Source organism: Durio zibethinus, chromosome 21 (genome assembly GCF_047325235.1).
Source record: "Durio zibethinus cultivar Kanyao isolate XHJ-2024 chromosome 21, ASM4732523v1, whole genome shotgun sequence".
NCBI lineage: Eukaryota > Viridiplantae > Streptophyta > Magnoliopsida > Malvales > Malvaceae > Durio > Durio zibethinus.
This window is the reverse complement of record NC_143182.1, coordinates 1,176,989-1,196,046: the sequence shown is the minus strand read 5'-3', so window position 1 is coordinate 1,196,046 and position 19,058 is coordinate 1,176,989. Positions and strand designations below refer to the sequence as shown.

The window sequence follows — 19,058 nt, the reverse complement described above, 5'->3', positions numbered from 1 at the left end:
AAACCCTATTGAATAATAAATTTGGTACCACGATGACTCCTTTGAAGTTCGGATCTTTGCAATGGATTGATTTTCATGCAAATCCCTTTCAGCATACAAGGATGCATGGGGTGAAAAAATCATGCATTCTTTCACTTCTCTGAGTGATACTGCAAAAATCTCTCTCTAAACACTTTAATATGCCACTTTCAAATGATCTAAAAATATATACTAAAGCCGATGCAAACATACTTGTATGATTCTTTATGAATATTGAATTGTTTTCTTATAACGTGGATAATATTGAAGAGGGTGATTCCAATAATTCCATGGCTTGAACTTTTCACTCTCTTTTTACATGCAATTGAAAGAGAAACCAAAGCCAAACTTCCTATTAAACCACACGAATGTATCCTAGTGGAAAATGAAAGTTGCTGAAAGAAATTGCGATGCATTTGTAGTGGCGGCTGGACTACGCACTTTTTTCCCCAAAAGTATCAAAACCATCCTACAATGTGTGGGCTCACAATTGGTTCTGTCTTCAACAGGGTCTCTAATGGGCTTTGCCTCCCCTCTCCCCCCATTTATTATACTAGCACTAGTATTACTTAAGTTTAAAGCAGAATTCATGTTTATTTTCGTTGCTTTGGTTTTAATGAACTTCTTCAGCCAGGCCCATATATTGCAGTAAAATGGAAAAGGAAATTCGAGCTATCAATTGCAGTAAATGCAGTTGTTGAACATGGAAGCACTTTTTGTATTAAAAAAAAAAATCAACACCCAAGAGTTTTTTTTTTTTTTAATCTTTTTTAGTAAAAAGATGGCGTAGCATAAACAAGCCAAAATTAAAATTAAATAGTTTGAAGAATCTGAAACCATAGCAATGATTAGTAATTTGATTAACTCGGAAAGAAAGAAAGCATGACCATCGCATCAATCAGGTTTGCTTTTTGTTTACTTTTTCATAATTAAAAGAATTTGGCACAATGGCTATGGCAAAGGAAAAAGAGAAAGGAGGAAACAAAATGTTATCCACCAAGAAAGTGGTTACTCGAATCTCACATTACAAGAGACAAACTTCAAAGCTTTTAAGTGACCACCAACTTTATCATGGCGAACTCAAAGGCAACATTCATTTACTCATCATTTCCTGATAGTCCTAAATGCCAATCAACTCCAAATTACCATGCCCCCAACTTCCAATCACCCTATAGTATTATGCCACGTCATTCCAACACCTTAATTTTGCTGAGGTGGCACTACTATGTATAAAGGGTAAAAGGATTTCCTGTGCTGTGAAGGAAATCTAATCATCTTTTGTACAACACACAAATCCAATAAGAAGAAAAAATGGTTTATGTTTTTTTTTTTTTTTTTTGGTTGGGAATCAAATCCCAGTTATAGAAAGTAGGGAGGGAAAGAGAAGCAAAAACTTACTGCTATTACACAGTTAAAACTAAGCAGGTTAACGAATTAAATAATACATATAATAATCAGTTCAGAGTGTTGGCTTAGATTTTTCAAAATTTTGTTTTTTTGTTAACCAAACCCTTACAAAATGTCGTATTCACCAAAATCACCAAATTCCCCCAAGACAAGCCCTAACCCTAGCCTTAGCCCTAATCAGGACCATGAGTATTACAATAAAAACTTAAACTTGAAGCCACAATCACCAAAAAGGGCTCAAAGCTTACCAGACATTTGGTTCAAAGAACAAGCTCTAAAGCATGTTTTTTACAAGATGCAGCAACAGTTCCACCGTCCTCTCAGCAGTACCCCATCAACTTCGCCGCCGTCCGAGCCTGATTTAACATCGTTTCAATCAATATCCTTGGACCCCACCGGACCAGATTACGGCGCCCTCCTATCCGACGAACTTCTTCTCAAAATATTCTCGAAGCTTCCCATCTCTCAACATGTCCCCAATTCCTTGGTCTGCAAACGTTGGTTGTGCCTTAACGGCCGGTTGGTGCAATCCCTCAAAGTTACCGATTGGTCGTTTGTTACTTCAGGTCGGGTTTTTATCCGGTTCCCCAATCTCACCGATTTAGACCTTGTCCGTTCGTGTATTCGGATGCCGAGAAACTCTGAGATTCTAGTGACCCACAAAACGGTGTCGGTTCATGTCGATACTAATTTTAACCCCAATGGATTTCTTGGAGTAACGGCGTTGTTGCCGTCAAATGCAGTTGACCAGGGGCTTATAATGGTAGCCGAAAAGTACCCGAATTTACGGAGATTAGTGGTGATTGGAGCAAGCGAAGAAGGGTTGTTAAGAATTGCAGAGGAGTGTTCTACATTGCAAGAATTGGAGCTACATTGTTGTGGGGATTTGGCTTTGAAGGGTATTTCGGGGATTAAAAATTTACAGGTAGTCAAATTGATCGGGTTCATTGATGGGTTTTACAACTCCATAATTTCAGATATTGGGTTAACGTTATTAGCTCAAGGTTGTAGAAGGTTAGTTAAGCTTGAGCTTTGTGGATGTGAAGGGAGCTATGATGGGATTAAGGCAATAGGGCAATGCTGTCAAATGCTTGAAGAATTGACCTTTTCTGACCATCAAATGGATGGTGGGTGGTTAGCTGGGCTTTCATTTTGCGGGAATTTGAAGACTTTGAGGCTTAGGTCCTGTAAAAGTATTGATAAGAGTCCCGGGGCGGATGAGCATTTGGGGTCTTGTTCGACTCTTGAAGAGTTGCATTTGCAACGATGTCAAATTCGGGATAAGCAAAGTGTTAAAGCTTTGCTTTTGGTTTGCGGAAATGTTAGGGATATTGTTTTACAGAATTGTTGGGGTTTGGATGATGATGTGTTTGGCCTTGCTAGTATTTGTAGGTACGAGATTTTTTGTCATTTCTATTTGCATTATCTTTTGTTTTTTTACTTGGATTATTGTAGTTCATGTATATTTTCTGATTCTTGTTCCAAATTGATAGGAAAGTGTCCATGTTAGATTTTTTGCAACCTTTGCTTTGTGGAAATTACTTTTTAATGTTCCATAATGCATTATTATTTAGGAAGTAGGGTATTAGGAAATTGGTGATCTTATTAGAGAATGGTGCGAGTATTAACCAAGTTGAGAGGTAAAAATTAGTGATTAGGTTTTGAAGGGTTTCCTCTTTTAACAAGGGGCCTTTAGTCTTGCTCTTGCAATATGACTAGATGAAAATATAGGCCTTTGACAGTTGATTTAATCTTAAATTTGTCTGCACAAACAAAGCAATAAATTTCTATAAAGTTCAGAATTGGATTCCAGTTGAACAGGAGGCCACTCCCTTCCTCTTGGTGCTTAATAGGTTGCAGCGTCTCAGTTATATGCTCATGGCCTGTATTTTAAAATCCCAATTCTGCTTCTTCCTGCTTTCTATTTACTCGTCATTTTCAAATGGTTAATAGGAATGCTTGTTGATGATAATCATGCATTTTCAGTTGTCTAGTTTCTTTCATCACTTTTCTATGGATATTCAGTTTGTGATTTTAGTCTTTTTATTTGAATTCTGAGTACCGATTTCCGTTTTTATTTTCCCCACTTTATAGGAGGGTAAAGCTTCTTTCTCTGGAAGGATGCTCATTGCTGACTATAAAAGGTTTGGAGTCGGTGGTGCTTTCTTTGAAAGAGCTTCAGCAATTGAGAGTAATGTCATGTACTAATATCAAGGATACTGAAGTCACACCTGAACTAGCAACCTTGTTTTCTGTGCTTAAAGAGTTGAAATGGAGACCGGATTCCCGATCTCTGCTATCGTCAACTCTTGCAGGGACTGGAATGGGAATGAAAGGTGGTAGATTCTTCAAGAGGTCAAAGGATTGATTGTTCTGCCTGATGCCATCCATTTGGGTATCAACTAGTTAATGGAAAAAGATGTGAGAGCAACACCTACAGGCCCTATAAGATTCTACGATCATCATTCTTTCTTTAGTTTAGATGATGTTCATTCATGGTAATAACAGAGGAAGATTTGCCATCCTTACACCAATCAATCCAGCTGAGCGGAGTTGTCACATGAATTTCAACTTGAAGCAAGAATTAACTTTGTTAATGTCTTTTAGTGGTGGGAATGTCGTTCCATCAAACTTCTCAGTGAGGGTTAGATTTTCTAGTTTCATTGACAAGTAATCATCTGACTTGTTAATTGATGTAAACCGAAAAGGTAAGAATATAGTTTACATTTTACACATTTTTTTTCAAACTCATTGTAATTCGGATCCAGCTGCTTCCTTTATAGAATGAATGAATGATCCATTTATTTAGAATCCATTTTATAGATGCTTTTCTTTTGTCTTGGTTTTCTAATCATTATTCATTTTTTATTCATATTTTACAAAAAAAAAAAGCATCTTTCTTACTAAGCTTAGCATTTTGAAAAGTGAATTAAAAATAAAAACATGCATTAATATTTTAATTTCCTTTGTGAAATTAAAAATTCTTAACTCTTTTTTTATTATCAATAGAATATATGTTTTTTTTTTAAAGTATAAATTAGTGTGACCATACATTTTTACATAGATTTTTAGATTTATTTATTCTTTTTAAGGAAAAAAATCTCAAATTGGGCCAAATTAGCCCATAAGTTCTGGGCCTAGTTAGTCCACACAATCGTACGCGTCAGAGACAATCCCGGCAGGCAAGTTTGATTCTTTATTTGGGACTCTTAAGGCTGACGTGGCAGAAAGCGATTGGTCAGTGCTGTGTGGTAGTGCTCAGCAAGTACCCTTTGTATATATATGAAAACTGGAAGGCAAGCTCACAATTCGCGTTCAAAGTGAAATATAGTCAAAGATATTAAGCGGGAGTCTCCAAAGCTTCCGAAGCTCCGATCTGAATTCCGAGTCAACTCAGGCGAGTTCTTCTTTTCCCTCTCTTTTATCTTCCGTTAGATTTTAAATGCTGTTTTGCTATAAATGATGGCTTGATTTTAGATTTGATCTCCGATTAGCATCCGAATAGAATAGATCGACCCCTTGGATTAGTCAAATTTAGATCTGGTTTCCGAGATCTGATTCTATTACATCGTTTTGATCTGTTGTTTCTTAAAACCTTCAAGTTTAGGGTTTTTGAAATTCTTTGTAAATGATGGCTAACTAGGATTTAATGCAGGCAATGAACCTTTTAAATTGAATTAGATTGTGATTTGATTGAATCTTTTAAAATTTGGTGGATGGAATTCCATGGTATTCCTTTTAGATGATTCAATTAGAATAATTCAATTGGCATAGAGCTTATAGATTTAGTACAAATTTTGGTGGTTTTGAATTGATTATATATATATATATAGATATATATATATATATATATATATTCTATAGGATTATATGAACATGCTTTTTTCCTGATTTTATTGAAAATGGAGCGTTTTGGACTTTGGGTATCTTAGCCACCTCTCTAATCTTGTCTATATTCATCCCATCTGGCTTTATTTTCTTTGCAACCTTTTTTGTTTCTTGCAAATTAGCTATAATTCTCTTCAGGCAGCCATTCTTCACTAATGCCCCCATGAAGAAAAGTTGATAAATATATATTTTTATGTCAATAGTGATTTGGGAATTCGGTACTCTTTGTATAGACGTTTTATTTAGTATCCAAAATTGAATAAGTGAGTTTTGGTGGTGGTTACAGAAATGGCAACTGGAACAGCACCACCAAGAGGAAGTGCAGCGGCAGCTGCAAGCATGCGCAGGAGGAGAACAACAACCGGTGGGGGGGCCTCAGGAGGGGCTGCTGGGACTATGCTTCAGTTTTACACAGATGATGCTCCAGGACTTAAGATCTCTCCGAATGTGGTTCTTGTCATGAGCATTGGTTTCATTGCGTTCGTTGCCATGCTCCATGTCATGGGGAAGTTGTATTTTGTTCGTAGGGACTAGGGAGGCTTCAAAGTGTGTTAACAGTAGCAAAAACTAAGTTCAATATTGTGGATTTTTGCTTAATAATGGATTTCATTTAATTTCTCCAGCCCTTTCTTTATTCCCTTAGTATCAGTTTCAGCAGGGGCATTTTGGGTTACAATCTCTGCAATGTATAAACTTTAGAAACCCACGATGGATGTCCAACCAACCACTCATCTAAGTAACAGGGCGAACAAGATAAGCCCACCATCAGCATTCAGCATCACCGAATCCAAGGCACCTAAACTTCATTTGGCCAGAGCCAATTAGGCGTGTTAATTCACAATTTATGCATAAAATAATCAAGTACTGTGTACAATGCACTCCTAGTCATGGACATTTGCGGACAATAAAATAGGACTTAAGTAATCACCAATAAGTTTTGACTGGTTTGTTACAGGGTACAAGGACAAGTAACAATAAAACGCTACATACAGACTACAAATAGAGATTTTAAAATAACAGTTCCATTACATGACAAAAAAACAGAGCATTTGTGTGCATTATTTTTTTTAAGTTTTAATCCAAGAATTATGTAATTATTTTCATTGCTAGGATTCACTCGAAAATGTGGAGTCCCAACTTGCTGCTTATGGGGACATGGCATTTGGCAAAATTAAAGGTCTGCTCCATCGATCAATTCAATCCGTGCACATTCTGTTTGTATCTGAGAGACAATTAACTTTCAGATTTTAAGGTTTTGAGGTTTGACATTTTTTGCTGCAGAGGGGGTTAACATTGCAGCTTCGCATCCATTGATCTCGGGTGGTGGTGTTGTTTGCTTGGGATTTCTGTAGGTAGTTTCTACATTCCTAGGTTGTGTATGCAACAGCAGCATAAATTAAACCCATCTTTTCTTTTTGTGTGTATGCCCCAAAAAGCTGCTACCATGTAATTGTACGCACAAATGTCTACGCATAACTTGTTATCGATTGAAACAAACTCTTTCTAACAATGTGGAGGTGCTGCTATTTCATAACCAATTATAGCGATTAGTTTAAGTGTTCTAGAATAGTGAAGGTGTTATAGGTCAAAACTTAATTTCCGGCTCGTGCGATTTCGGGATCCGAATATTCATTTATCCGACGTCTCAAATCAGTCTATTTGTTACGGTTTACAACTTTATTAGGTATTGTCCGCTCTGAACCCCCATGATCTCAAGGTTTTGTCCTACAAAAAGCACCTTACAAGGAAGAAATAATATGAACCCTTTTATATTCTAGTGATCTACTTTTCTTTAGGTTTACCCCAATGACTCGATAGTGTGAATATTTTTATACCTTAATGACCTTCTTTAGGTCTACCCCAGTGACCCGATAGTGTGAACTATTTTATATCTCAGTGACCCACTCCTTTTTAGGTCTAAGACCCAGTGACCCTCGGACATCCATTCATTCGATATCCCAGATCAACCTACCACACCCTTATGAGGTATTGTTCGTTCTGACTCCCTTGATCTCAGGATTTTATCCTACAAAAGGCACCGTACAAGGAAGAGATGGTGTGAATCCTTTTATACCCCAGTCACCCACTCCTCTTTAGGTGACATCTACTCAGCTGATGTCTCAGATCAGCCTACTTGTCACGGTTCATATCATTGTTAGGTATTGTCCGCTCTGACTCTTTGGCCTCACGATTTTGCCTTACAAAAGGTACCTCACAAAGAAGAGATGAAGAGATGGTGTGAACATTTTTATATCCCAACGACCCTCCTTTTATATTTAACATGGGATTCAGATTCTTCTTTAGGTGACAAAGGGAACTTGATTAAGTTGTTGGATAGATAACTTGCAGGTTAGTGAATCCTAGCTTTGCAAGTGCTAAGTTTGCATAATTCCTTAGCGATACATTAAGCAATTCTCTTCACCTTGTTACTTAAGTTGTCGCAATCAGGATTTAGAATCTGAACATAATTGATATTGTTTCATTTGCTTGCAATGTGCAGGGCCAAGACGTTTATTCTATTACAAGACTTTGCGTCTTTTTGAGAACCAAGAGGTCAGTAAAATATAGTTTCTCTCTATATCTTCTGATTTATAGAGACCCCTTTCTATCCTTTCTACCTGGTCTTTGTTGGAGTGTTAGTATGGCTTATAGTCTATTTGGATTTTAGAAGAGGGCATGAATGAGATTTCAAACTGAATTCACAGATTACATCCTATTTAGCCTACCAATGACATTGGATTGTGTAATTCTGCATACACACACACCTTTTTCACAAAGAGTGCATCTTATAGCATCTTCAGCTTTTGGCTCTATCTGAGAGTTCGAATCCATTACCTACCCAAGATTATGCAGACTTTTCATAGCAAACATATGAATAAACGACTGCCATACATTTGCATTGAGTAACTTTGCAGCAGAAGGTAGTAGAATTTTGAAATGTCAAGGGAAAGTTGCAATAGCCTATTGTAGTAATGTTGGAGAAGCTTTTTCTAGCTTGTTGTATTCCCAATATTGCTTGAATGTCTCCCTCAACAATGGATTTTTGTTCTGTTTTTGGGATCTTCTATTTCTTTTTGCACATCTTGGTCCATGCACTGATATTTTTATCAGTTTTTATTGTTTATTACTCAAACACTCAGATCAGGAAGCATCTTTCTGGAGTTTACCAGATTATTTAAAAAAAAAAGAGTTTATCCCATTTTAGTGGGCGGGTCCATCAAGCATCTTCTCAGTTTAAAATCCTATCATTTACTTCCTACTATTTGTTTGTTGTAGTCCTTGCTTTCCAAAGCTGATATCAGAGTAAAGGAGCTGAGACAATTAATTGACCGCCTTAAGGCTGAAAGTGAGAAGTTGGAGGTAATACTTTCCCTAGTGGATCTAATTGATGACAACCATTGCCAAGTATTCTATTATCATGTGCTTGTGTCATTTCATGCTTTAATTATTTTGGACCTCTGTTTGTCTATAGTGTATTGTTTAGATATGTGAGTATGTCAATGGAAGAGAACCTTTTTCTTTGGAATTTCAGCTTATTCTACAATACTTGTGTCAAACGCATGAGTCATTAACCTTTTTTTCTTTATTTAATAATAATAATAATCTAAAGGTAAAAATGGAATGTTATCTGAATTCTATGTAATTAACAGTGAAAACAGAGAATTCAGTGTGCCCAAGGATATACCTTGAGCGGTTTTAAATGGCACCATGGGCTGTCTTTTCAAGGAAAATTGGTTAATCCCCAGAAATGGAAAAAAAAATTTAATTGCAGAACTGATTTTTCAAACAGCTTTCATCCAACAAAGTGTTCATGTGGTGATGTCTATAGCTACTAGAGAAGTTTCTTTTTTCTTAATAGACCTCCTGGAAGTACATTGACAGTGATGCAGTTCCTTTTCTTTCATAGCTAAAAAAAAAAAGAAATAACATTTATTAAAATATCCTTAGAAACTTTGCGTACTACTCAGAAATTATAAGTTAATCATTCCCTTAGATCAACTTAAATGCTTTAACTTAGCATTTAGTGAAATATTATTTCATAGTCTACTGTTGATGTTTCCAGGGAAGTGAAATAATAACTTCTGCTTCTTGAGGCTGATTTTCCTCATTGGAACATATTCAAATTTGTTTCAGGTAAGCAGATCCATAGTCTGATTCACTCAGCTTATAAGATTGAAGGACAAGCAGCAGGTATTCAAGTACTTTCTCTCAATTAGGTACATTGAACATTTCAGCATTTATGTGGCTAAGAGAACACCCATATTTCCTGTTGCATCAGGATTGAAAGATATCCTTGGCGAACTTCCAAGCAGAGAAGCATCTCAATTTAGATTGCAGGTTAAGTTTTCTTAATATAAGATTATGGACTTTGTTCTTTAAGATATATGTTGATAGTGCCATACTGAAATTGGCTATATTCCTTTATTCCCATATCTGTAATTGCATAAACATGGATGACTTTGCTGTTTTCCTTGGAAACTATTGCTTTCAACAATGGTTCATGTTTCAATTTCCCTTTGTAAATGGTAAAACAGACAGAAAGCAAGATCGCCACCATTTGAGATAAAACCATGTTCTCTTTGATTGGCACGTGCTTTCAAAGTTGGGAACTGGGATCAATCATTACCATGTTGAAAAATAGGTGAACACGAAATATTAAAACGATAAAACTATTGGTTTGGGATCAGAATAATGGATGGCTTTATCTCAAAATCAGGAATTTCCATTCCTGAAAACCGATCGCATGTGTGTTTATTGAGGCTTTGACCTAAATGTTTTATAGCTATCTGAAGATGTCAGCAGTGGTCGGTCCAGCTGGGTTGAGCCAGAACCTTGACGGAGGATGGTTGAGAGTCTTGATTGGAAAGTAAGTAGTTTAATCTGTTTAAGATCAGAAGGCTGACTCTCCTCTCCTCTCCTACAGGAATCTGTCGATGAACGTGCTAATGCACATGCATTTATCTCCCATCCTCATCGTCAACAACAAAACACACCACTACTACTATTTCTTAGTTCATAAGAAAAAAATCAATTTCAAAATTTACATCTTATAGTTTAATTTCACCAATTAGAGTTAAAAAAAAAAAAAGGTGGGTGGGTCGATTCATACTGAACTACTGATCAGACGCCACAGTCTAGGTCCACCGGAGGAGCCCCTTAAGCTTAATCCCCTATTATAATCAGAAAATGCACCGACCAAAAAGAAAATGCTGGTCCCTCCACCATGACCGCCACCAACCCCTCTATCTCATCTTACTACTCAGCTAAAAGCTTCCATAACTAAATCATAATTATCTTCAATGTGATAGTAGTATTAGTAGTAAAAGTTTATTTATAAGTAGTTATTTTTCATTGGCTCTTCTTTATTTTGTTCATTTTACCATAACTAAAGCTTTTGTCTGGAGTTCCATGTGAAGCCCCATAGTTTAGAGGTAGAGAGAGAGAAAGAGAATATTCGGCCCGTCCCATCTGCTGCGCTGCGGTGGATCACGTGGAAAGTCACTCTCATCACATTACCCATTCTCTTTCCACCTTTCAACGAGCGTTAAAGCAGCAACCAATGGTAGTTGAAGCTTTAATCCCTCCAACCCCAAGAAAATATTAATGACTCTTTTTCTTTCTTTCCCTTTTCGTTAAAAATAACAAAAAAAAAATTTATAGAAAAATAAATAAAGAAAATAGAATTGCCAAAAAAAAAAAAGGTTTGAATTTTGATGATGAACATAGCAAAGGGCCCAAAGACTAGAGTACTGTCCCATTGAACATGATTACAGTAACAACAGTTATTTTTTAACACGTCAGCACACCTCAAAGTCATGCTGTTGAAGGTGCTGCTGGTGCTGACGATGCACTTGCTCTTGCTGTTGTAGTTGTTGCTGCTGCTGCTGTCTCGACAGCTCCTTCTGCCTCCGCAGTTCCAACACCTTCCGGTGCGAGTTCGAGTGCTGAGTCAGCATAAATGTCGGACTTGCTGCGGGTCGGTACTCCGGCACAAGCCGACCCGACTTATACCTAACCCCACAAGCGTTGCACAATGTCTTGGGTCCTAATGGTCCCGTCCGCCACTGCGGAGTCTTCTCCGATGCGCAGTGCGTGCATCGCCTTACCCCTCCTTCCGCCGCTGGCGATGCTTGACGTTGGACTTCCTTTTTCGTCTTCGACTTTCCATTTAATGTAGCTGCTGCTTCCGACATCGCCGTCCAGTTTGTCGCGTTCAGTGTTGTCGGAGCTCTCGAACGCTTGCTCCGAGATTTGCTTGAAAAAGACGAGTGATCATTTTTAGGGTTAAGGGTTCCGGCGAGCGAGTTCGATGGGAAGTCGGGGAAGGAACCCTCTACGAACTGCGACAACCACTCCAGCTCAGCCACGTCATCACTCTGCAAACAATCAGACAACAATATTTAATCATGAAATGAAAAACAAAAGAAGGAAAAATAAATGAAACTAATGAGGGGTTCAGGCAAAGGTATTACGGGAAGGCAAATGTCGTGGGTGAAGTCAGTTGAGAAAGAGGGATGAAAGGCAACGGCGGCGGCGGAGGAGGAGGAGGAAGCGGAAGCGTAGCTGAAAGGAGGGGTTTCAGAAGGAGGAAAATGATCGTTGTTGGTGGAAGTGGAAGCAGATGAAAAAAGCTCTTCGTTGGACAAATCCAAAAGATCATCAATACGAAACAGTTCTGGAGTTGAAAACCCATACATATCCATCTTTTCTCTCCCTCTCTCAGCCCTCTTTCCCTTAAAAAAAAGAGCTATAGAGAAAAGACGGAGAGGGAAGATGAGTGATATATTGACAAGAAGAGGGGGCAAAGGAACGTGCAAGGGGTGACCATACAGTGAGAGAAGAGTGAATATTTTTTAAGGGATTTATAATTTATATATAAATTAGATAAAAACGCTACAAGTAGGAAATGCATGCATGTACATGTACATATCGTATATAATTTTATAATATATATATATATAAAAGTAATAAAAAAGTGCTAGTAGTAGACTACTAGCAGTAATGTACTGTTATAAGTGAGAAAAAGTACCATGCATGGATGGATGGCATGATATAATAGAGTATATAATGATGGGAGAGAAATGGGTGGCTCCACCACATGCACTGCTAACTGCACATGATATGGGCTCTTTTTGGCATACCTGCTCCCTCGCCCCTTTATACTCTAACAATTACTTATATTTCTCGTTTTTACGGCCTTTACTTCTTTTCTTCTACTCTTTTTACTAATTGCTAACATCTAAATTATTCACGGGGATAAATTTCAATTATTATCTTTAATTTTTTATTTTGATTTTATTTCAAACTTTAATTTTTTAATTAATATATTCAGATCCTTAACCTCCTAAAGTTTTATTTTGATTTTTATCATATTTTTCATGAAATTAAAAAAAAAATCTCCTCTTGGGTAGTTTTCTAGTTTAATTCTATATAGATCCAGCCACGCCAGCATCTCTTTGTCTTCTTCCTTTGCTTAGTACTTTATTTTTACTTCAACGTTTAGTAGGATAGAATATTTTTACGCTAAGATACTGCCAAAGTTTTTAAACCAAAATCTTTTTCTTCTAATGAAAAAATTGTAAACTAGCACCTCTTTTACAGTCACATTGGTAAATTTTGGTTTGAATTTCTCTTTTTCTTTTTGAAATCTTTTTTTTTTATTCAGAAGAGAATATAACTCTTACAAGTGAAAAAAAATAAAAAAAATTTTACGAATTTTATTTAAAAAATTTTATCCGTATTTTCATATTTTTTAAAGGCATTTTGTCACCTTTAGCCCTTTCCTTAATTTTTGGTCTTAAATTTACGCTCAGCGTTGCTTATACATGTATCTAACAATAATATAATACTAGCATTAATCAAGCGAAAAAGACTTGAAAGTAGATTACTACAGACATTTTTTAAAATATTTTAATAAATTAAGAGTAAACGATATGATTTTTTTTGTTTTTAAAAGGAATATATAACATTTCTCGACTTAAAATAGTTAAAAATAAAATATTAATATATAGTTGCCAAGAAGTTACTAAAGAACCAGGACAAGAAAACTTTTTTTTTTTTGAAATAAAGGTGCATTAAAATAAGAATCACAACAGGCAACAAGAAAACTTTGTATGGCGCTGTAGCTCGTTGTTAGCGTAAAAGCAACAGCAAATTCACTGAAACCAAAGGTTAAAGCTCCTTGAGAAGATATCAAGAATTAAATTTTTTATTTTTTTTATTTATATTAGGATTTTATCCTCTTAATATAATAAAAAAAGAAAAAAAAAACAGTAACGTCACTAATAACGAAAACATTAACATAATGACAGCAAATTAAATTTAGATTTTTAATTTCTAACAAAATTCTTAATCTTGCGAGCAACTTCTAGGGTTTGAAAACTGTAGTTGACTTGTCTCGCGTATTTGTTCATGAAAAAGGTCTGGCCTCTGGGAACGCTGGGATTGGATCGATATGCGTTAATTAATAGTATTATAACTCGTTAACAGAGATGTAATTAATTTGAGATAAGTAGCTATAAATGCTTCCTCTTTAAAAAACCACCCAAAGAACTAAATTATATTTTTATTTGATCCGTTTAGGGTTTATTTTGAACTAATTTATATAACTGTACAAGCATTTGATTTGGTAGTTGATATATGTATTCTTTTGCAATTTGTAACATAGCTCGAATTCTTCTTCATCTTCTCCAAATTGTACGTTCCTTTGAATTTCCGGGAAACTGAAGCCTGCAAAATGCTCATATATAATATATTTATATATACTAGTAGGACTTTAGGTCATGGGCTCATGGCAAAAGGCAAACATATAAGAAAGATAGCTATCTGACCTCACTCACCTCAACTGCCACCTCTTTCACGAGAAATGTTGCTCTTCTCTCTCTCTCTCTCTCAGTTAGCCCTTTTGGCTATGGCCAGTGCAATAATACCTGCAATTACTGAAGCTCATACCTGCTGAATTTATTATTCATCTCACACAGAAAACCAGTGTCGGTAGGTTGCGAAAAAATAAGGGTAATACACAGTATATCTAGCTATAGCTTATATATTAAAAAAAAAAAAAAAAAACTCAGGTAACAATCACTCCAACCCATTGGCCTGTCAACGTTGGTGGTCAGAGTTGTTCTACCACTACTCATACTTTCACTGCTAATTAAATTAAGTTGTTAAATGTAGACAAAGTCAATGGAAAATGACTTGTTACTTAATATTTTAATTATTTACAGGGAACTGTGAAATGAGCTTTTTATAAGCATATCAGTTGCTTCATGTTTCAGTAGCGTCTGAAATGGTAACAGAAAAGTTTCTTAATCTATGGGACATAACTGAGAAGCGAACAAAGAGAGCAGCGTGGAGGCAGTTACTGCATGCTTCAGACAAGCTCAAAGGGACCAAAAAATTTTTTATTGACAAAAGATAGAAACTTTGTTTTGTAACGGCCAAAATTAGAGAAGAAAAATAAAAAATAAAAAATAAAAAAAAAGAAACGGGGCGTGTTCCGTTACGTTTGTTGAATGAGTTTTTATTATCCCTGTCGCCACCCACACCGCCACCCCCTCCCTCCATTATTAAACACTGAGACAGAGAGAGATTTTTAACCTACTACTATCGACAACTAGTCACAACTGGCACTGTCTCTTTGATTTGTTTTTAGTCTTATAGATGGGAAGGCGAGGCAGGCAATTATTCAAGGAGAGGGGTTTGGGTGGCGGTGGAGAGCCAAAAAAGAAATAATAAAAGTTTCTTTTTTATGGGGAAGGAAAGTACAAGACCGTACGTTGTTTGCCCCTCTTCTTTTTAGAATTGATTTAAAAAAAAAGAAAAGAAAAAAACAACCCTTTTTCTAATTTCCTCCATTAACGAACATGAAAATATGTGATCAATATTAAAACAGGCTCTTGCCAGCCTGTACTGTCTCCATCTCTGTCTCGCCTCTGTGAATTGTAAGACATTTTATTTTGTTTGCATTAATCTGGAATTCAGAGATGTTTTTCTACATTAAGCGTTTGATCATTTACCTCCCTTCACGTGGCACGTTATTAATGTACTTATTTACATGACAGAAAAAAAAAAAAAAACCTTATTTTTTATTTTTTAAATATTAACTGCAGCCGAGAAAAATGATAATAATAATAATAATAATGGAATAAAAGATGAGAGGCCGTACTTGAATTGGATAGATCGGCGAAAGAAATTAGAAAAAAAAAATTAATGATGAGCAGCTGCTGACTGAGGTTTCGGTATTGGTTGAAAAGATATCGAATCACGTGACACGAAAGTGTGGTGATCCCAAAGCAACAGTATGTCACGTGCATAGGCATGTGCCTATAAATATGATGGTTTATAATAATACTCCAATTCTATGTGACATGATGATTAAATTAAATAATAATAATTATAAGTAGACGTTATCCGTATTCAACTACAACTACTGCTACATTGAAATGTACTCAAAACTAGTACTACTACAATTTAATTTACTTACCACTATTGAAGGCATTATTTAATTGGAATAGCCAAGGATCTTCCATATTCGATGGTTACAATGGGTTTTTATTTTTATAATATTTATTTATTTAAATATATGTAAAAAACTGCATATTAATCCATGTACCTCAAATTTAATGTCCTAGTTTTTTAATTTTCCATTTGTTACAATAATATTTAAAATATTATATCGAATATTACATCGATGGAAGTTTTGATTATTGATTCAATCAATTAATTTAATTATAAAATATATTAAAGTAAATGATTGTTTTTATTATTTAATAATTATTAAATATGATAATAATTTAATAGAAAAACATGCATTTAACTTAATAATATGGTGTTTAATATAAAAATAAGACATTTACAATTTTTTTTAGTAAATTTTAAAATGCTCAAAATCAATTCAAGTAATGCACTGGTCCAATTTAGCCCGATTAAACGGATGTTTTGGACCTTATCGGACCGGACATACTACCGATTCAATTAGTTCAATTTCTTTCTTAATTGCTAATTGAAGATGATTGATAACATCATCAAATAAAACCATTAATCATACAGATGTAGTAATGATTGATGTTAAACATATATTCGTTATGATAATTAAAATTCTTTCTTAATAAATTTTACATTTAATTAATATCCTTAAAAAAATAAAAATTTAATCTGTTCATATTTAAGATTTGAAAATACGATTATTCAAAAAAATTAATAGTACTTTTATAAAGTCCGCCCAAAAAACAAAATCAGTCAATGTGTTATTCATTTTTTAGCCTTTATAAAGGATCCTCAATCATTTTTTTTTACCGTATTAATTTGTTAATTTTAATTTTTTCATTATTTAAAAATTAAAGATTTTCATAAGATATCTCAATGCTTTTGACAATAACTTATGAAAATTCTATCATCTTGAGAATATTCAAAAAATTATTTATTTTCATTCTAGAGGTTTTATCATTGAATTTATTTAACAAATGTTGAATATAGCAATAATTAAAACTTTTCATTCATTTTTTTAAAATTTTCACGCATCTAAAGATTTTCAGTTTACTTTATAATTATTAACCAAATGCAAGCCAAGCAACGTTAATATAAAGCAAAAACATTTTATTAAAAATTTTCCTAAATTCTCCTTGTTGAAATTTCGAAAAATCCACTTCATTAGAAAATTTTCAAGGGATTATCACTTGAACATCTATAAAAATCTCATTATCAGGAATTCGAATAATATTCTAAATGCATACAACGTAACACAAATAAAATGAGGTAAATGAACACCCTTTCTCTTTGACCAATTTTATTTTCTCACATAATCACTTATAATAACCTTTATTTAAAAGTTATTTTATTTGAAAATTATTTTTGACATCCTCCATTTCTTTTACAAAAGTCTCCCCAACCATTTTTGTACTTAGAAGCTTTTGAAAAAAATTAGTACTTTCAAAAAAAAAATTTTAAAGATTTTTCTTAAATAATCACCATTTTTTATTACGCATTTATTAAAAAAAAACATTTTATCAACATCCGAATAAACCACACATTAATTTATTTATCAAAACAATTTTTTTAAAAAATTTTTTTACATGTATTTAAAATAAATAAACAACTTAAAATTGAAATAACTTAAAATAATAAAATTATACCTTAATTGAGATTGGGCTTGAGCCCAAAACAAAGGAATCATATGTACCAGAAGCGTAGTAGGCTTCCAGGGCAGGTCTGGATCAGTTCACTGGTCGGGTCTGATAGGCCGCTGACCCATCCCTCCTTTTTTTCTATACCAGGCCTTAAACGCACGTTTTAATATCCCCTGTAAAAGCCAAAATTTTGTTCTTTAATTCATTCATCCCCTCCCCTTTCTAAGATCTTCAGCGCGCTGTCGACCACCAACCCACCCCTGAATGCGGAGGCATATCGCCTTCTTGTTGCCGTACCGATCACGGTCTGCTATTTACCTATGTCCGATCTTCACCAAAATTTAGTCACAAACTCCCCTTGATCTCCTCACTTAAAAAATTATATCGGTAGCGTGTGTGGGTTTGGGTGGTGGTAGTGAAGTGGTAATGTTATAGATGAGAAAATCACTATTTTGGGCTTGATCCAGAATCAGAAACTAAAAAATGACCACTTGCATTGCACGCCACATATAGGTTTATCCCACGTTTCCACCTGATGGAGTTTTCTTCGTTAGATCCAGCATTGAAATTACTTCTTCTCAGTTCTCGAAGAGTGAATTTCTGTAATTAATTCTTTAACCCAATCTAATTTTTGTCGTTTTCTTTTCCCTCCCGATTAAGTATTTGGTAAATTTTAATTTGAATTTTTTGTTTTAAAGATGGTTTGAAGTTTCATTGCTTCATCTAACTCAAATATTTTCTAGTATTTTATGGTAATTCGTTATCTGAGGTCATCTTTTTCTCATATAGTTTCAATGTTTCATGTTCTAGTTGTTAAAGCAGGAATGGGCTTTGAGCTTTACTGATCTCAAGATTTTATATAGGTTTGAGATTGTCTACTTTGATGATGAGATTCGAGTTGTGAAGGATATCAGGGATGATTACTTAGTTGTTAGGCGTGTTCCATGTAATTGGAAAGAATAAAATGGGAGGACCTTTGCCTCTCATTATAATCAAATGTGAGTCTTTTATTCCTAGTCTATTATTTAATAGCAAATTAGTTATCCATAAGTTATTTCTTCCTTTTTTTTTGGATTTGCCCTGAGGTCGATAGGGGACAGTATGATTTATATGGTGGGTAAGAAACAGTAACTAAAAAGAAGCTGTGCTGATTTTCTTTGTGTTACATCGGCATACTTAGTTCTTTACTTGCATGCACGTAGACATATTTGAGGAAATACCATGCGAAGCCACCAATAAAGGGTTCCCCCACCCCCCCCCCCCCCCCTTCCCCCCTTATTTTCCCATTATTTTTTATCAGGTGAATGTTCCACGGATGGGCCTCTGCTTCAAAATAATTATCTGCAGGATTCATGGCCTCTTACCTGCTCTGACGATGACATAAACATGTAACATGCAATGTATATTTAACAAATATATACTGTAGTTGTGAATATTTTCAGGAATTTTATATTCAATTGATTTACTTGATGCAATTGATTTACTTAATTCAATTGATTTACTTAATTCAACTTTCAACTCGGGTTATCTTTTCCTTCTTTTCATTAAACATCACGATTGCACGCGTTTTTTACATGATATTCTGCTCATTTTACTCTCAATTGTTTGAAGCCTTCA

At 34.9% G+C, this 19,058-nt stretch overlaps 2 protein-coding genes, 1 long non-coding RNA gene and 1 pseudogene across 4 annotated transcripts; 3 read left to right on the top strand and 1 right to left on the bottom strand.

Moving 5' to 3' along the window:
* The first annotated feature begins 1,379 nt into the window (after positions 1-1,379).
* Positions 1,380-4,240, top strand: LOC111304582 (F-box protein At5g51370-like). The gene is made up of 2 exons (XM_022901249.2): positions 1,380-2,817; positions 3,520-4,240. Exons 1-2 carry the CDS (start codon positions 1,538-1,540, stop codon positions 3,791-3,793), a joined length of 1,554 nt encoding a protein of 517 aa, XP_022756984.1. The 5' UTR covers positions 1,380-1,537; the 3' UTR covers positions 3,794-4,240.
* A 423-nt stretch (positions 4,241-4,663) lies between these two features.
* On the top strand, positions 4,664-5,935 carry LOC111304580 (protein transport protein Sec61 subunit beta pseudogene; annotated as a pseudogene). The gene is made up of 2 exons (XR_016331135.1): positions 4,664-4,822; positions 5,600-5,935. The product of XR_016331135.1 is annotated as a protein transport protein Sec61 subunit beta pseudogene (transcript).
* A 5,170-nt stretch (positions 5,936-11,105) lies between these two features.
* Positions 11,106-12,230, bottom strand: GATA4 (GATA transcription factor 4). The gene is made up of 2 exons (XM_022903760.2): positions 11,787-12,230; positions 11,106-11,690 (listed from the first exon to the last, which is right to left on the bottom strand). Exons 1-2 carry the CDS (start codon positions 12,015-12,017, stop codon positions 11,112-11,114), a joined length of 810 nt encoding a protein of 269 aa, XP_022759495.2. The 5' UTR covers positions 12,018-12,230; the 3' UTR covers positions 11,106-11,111.
* A 5,328-nt stretch (positions 12,231-17,558) lies between these two features.
* LOC149512743 (uncharacterized) lies at positions 17,559-18,917 on the top strand. Its single transcript, XR_016331367.1, has 2 exons — positions 17,559-18,043; positions 18,252-18,917. It is a non-coding gene; the product is annotated as an uncharacterized LOC149512743 (long non-coding RNA).
* Positions 18,918-19,058: the final 141 nt, after the last annotated feature.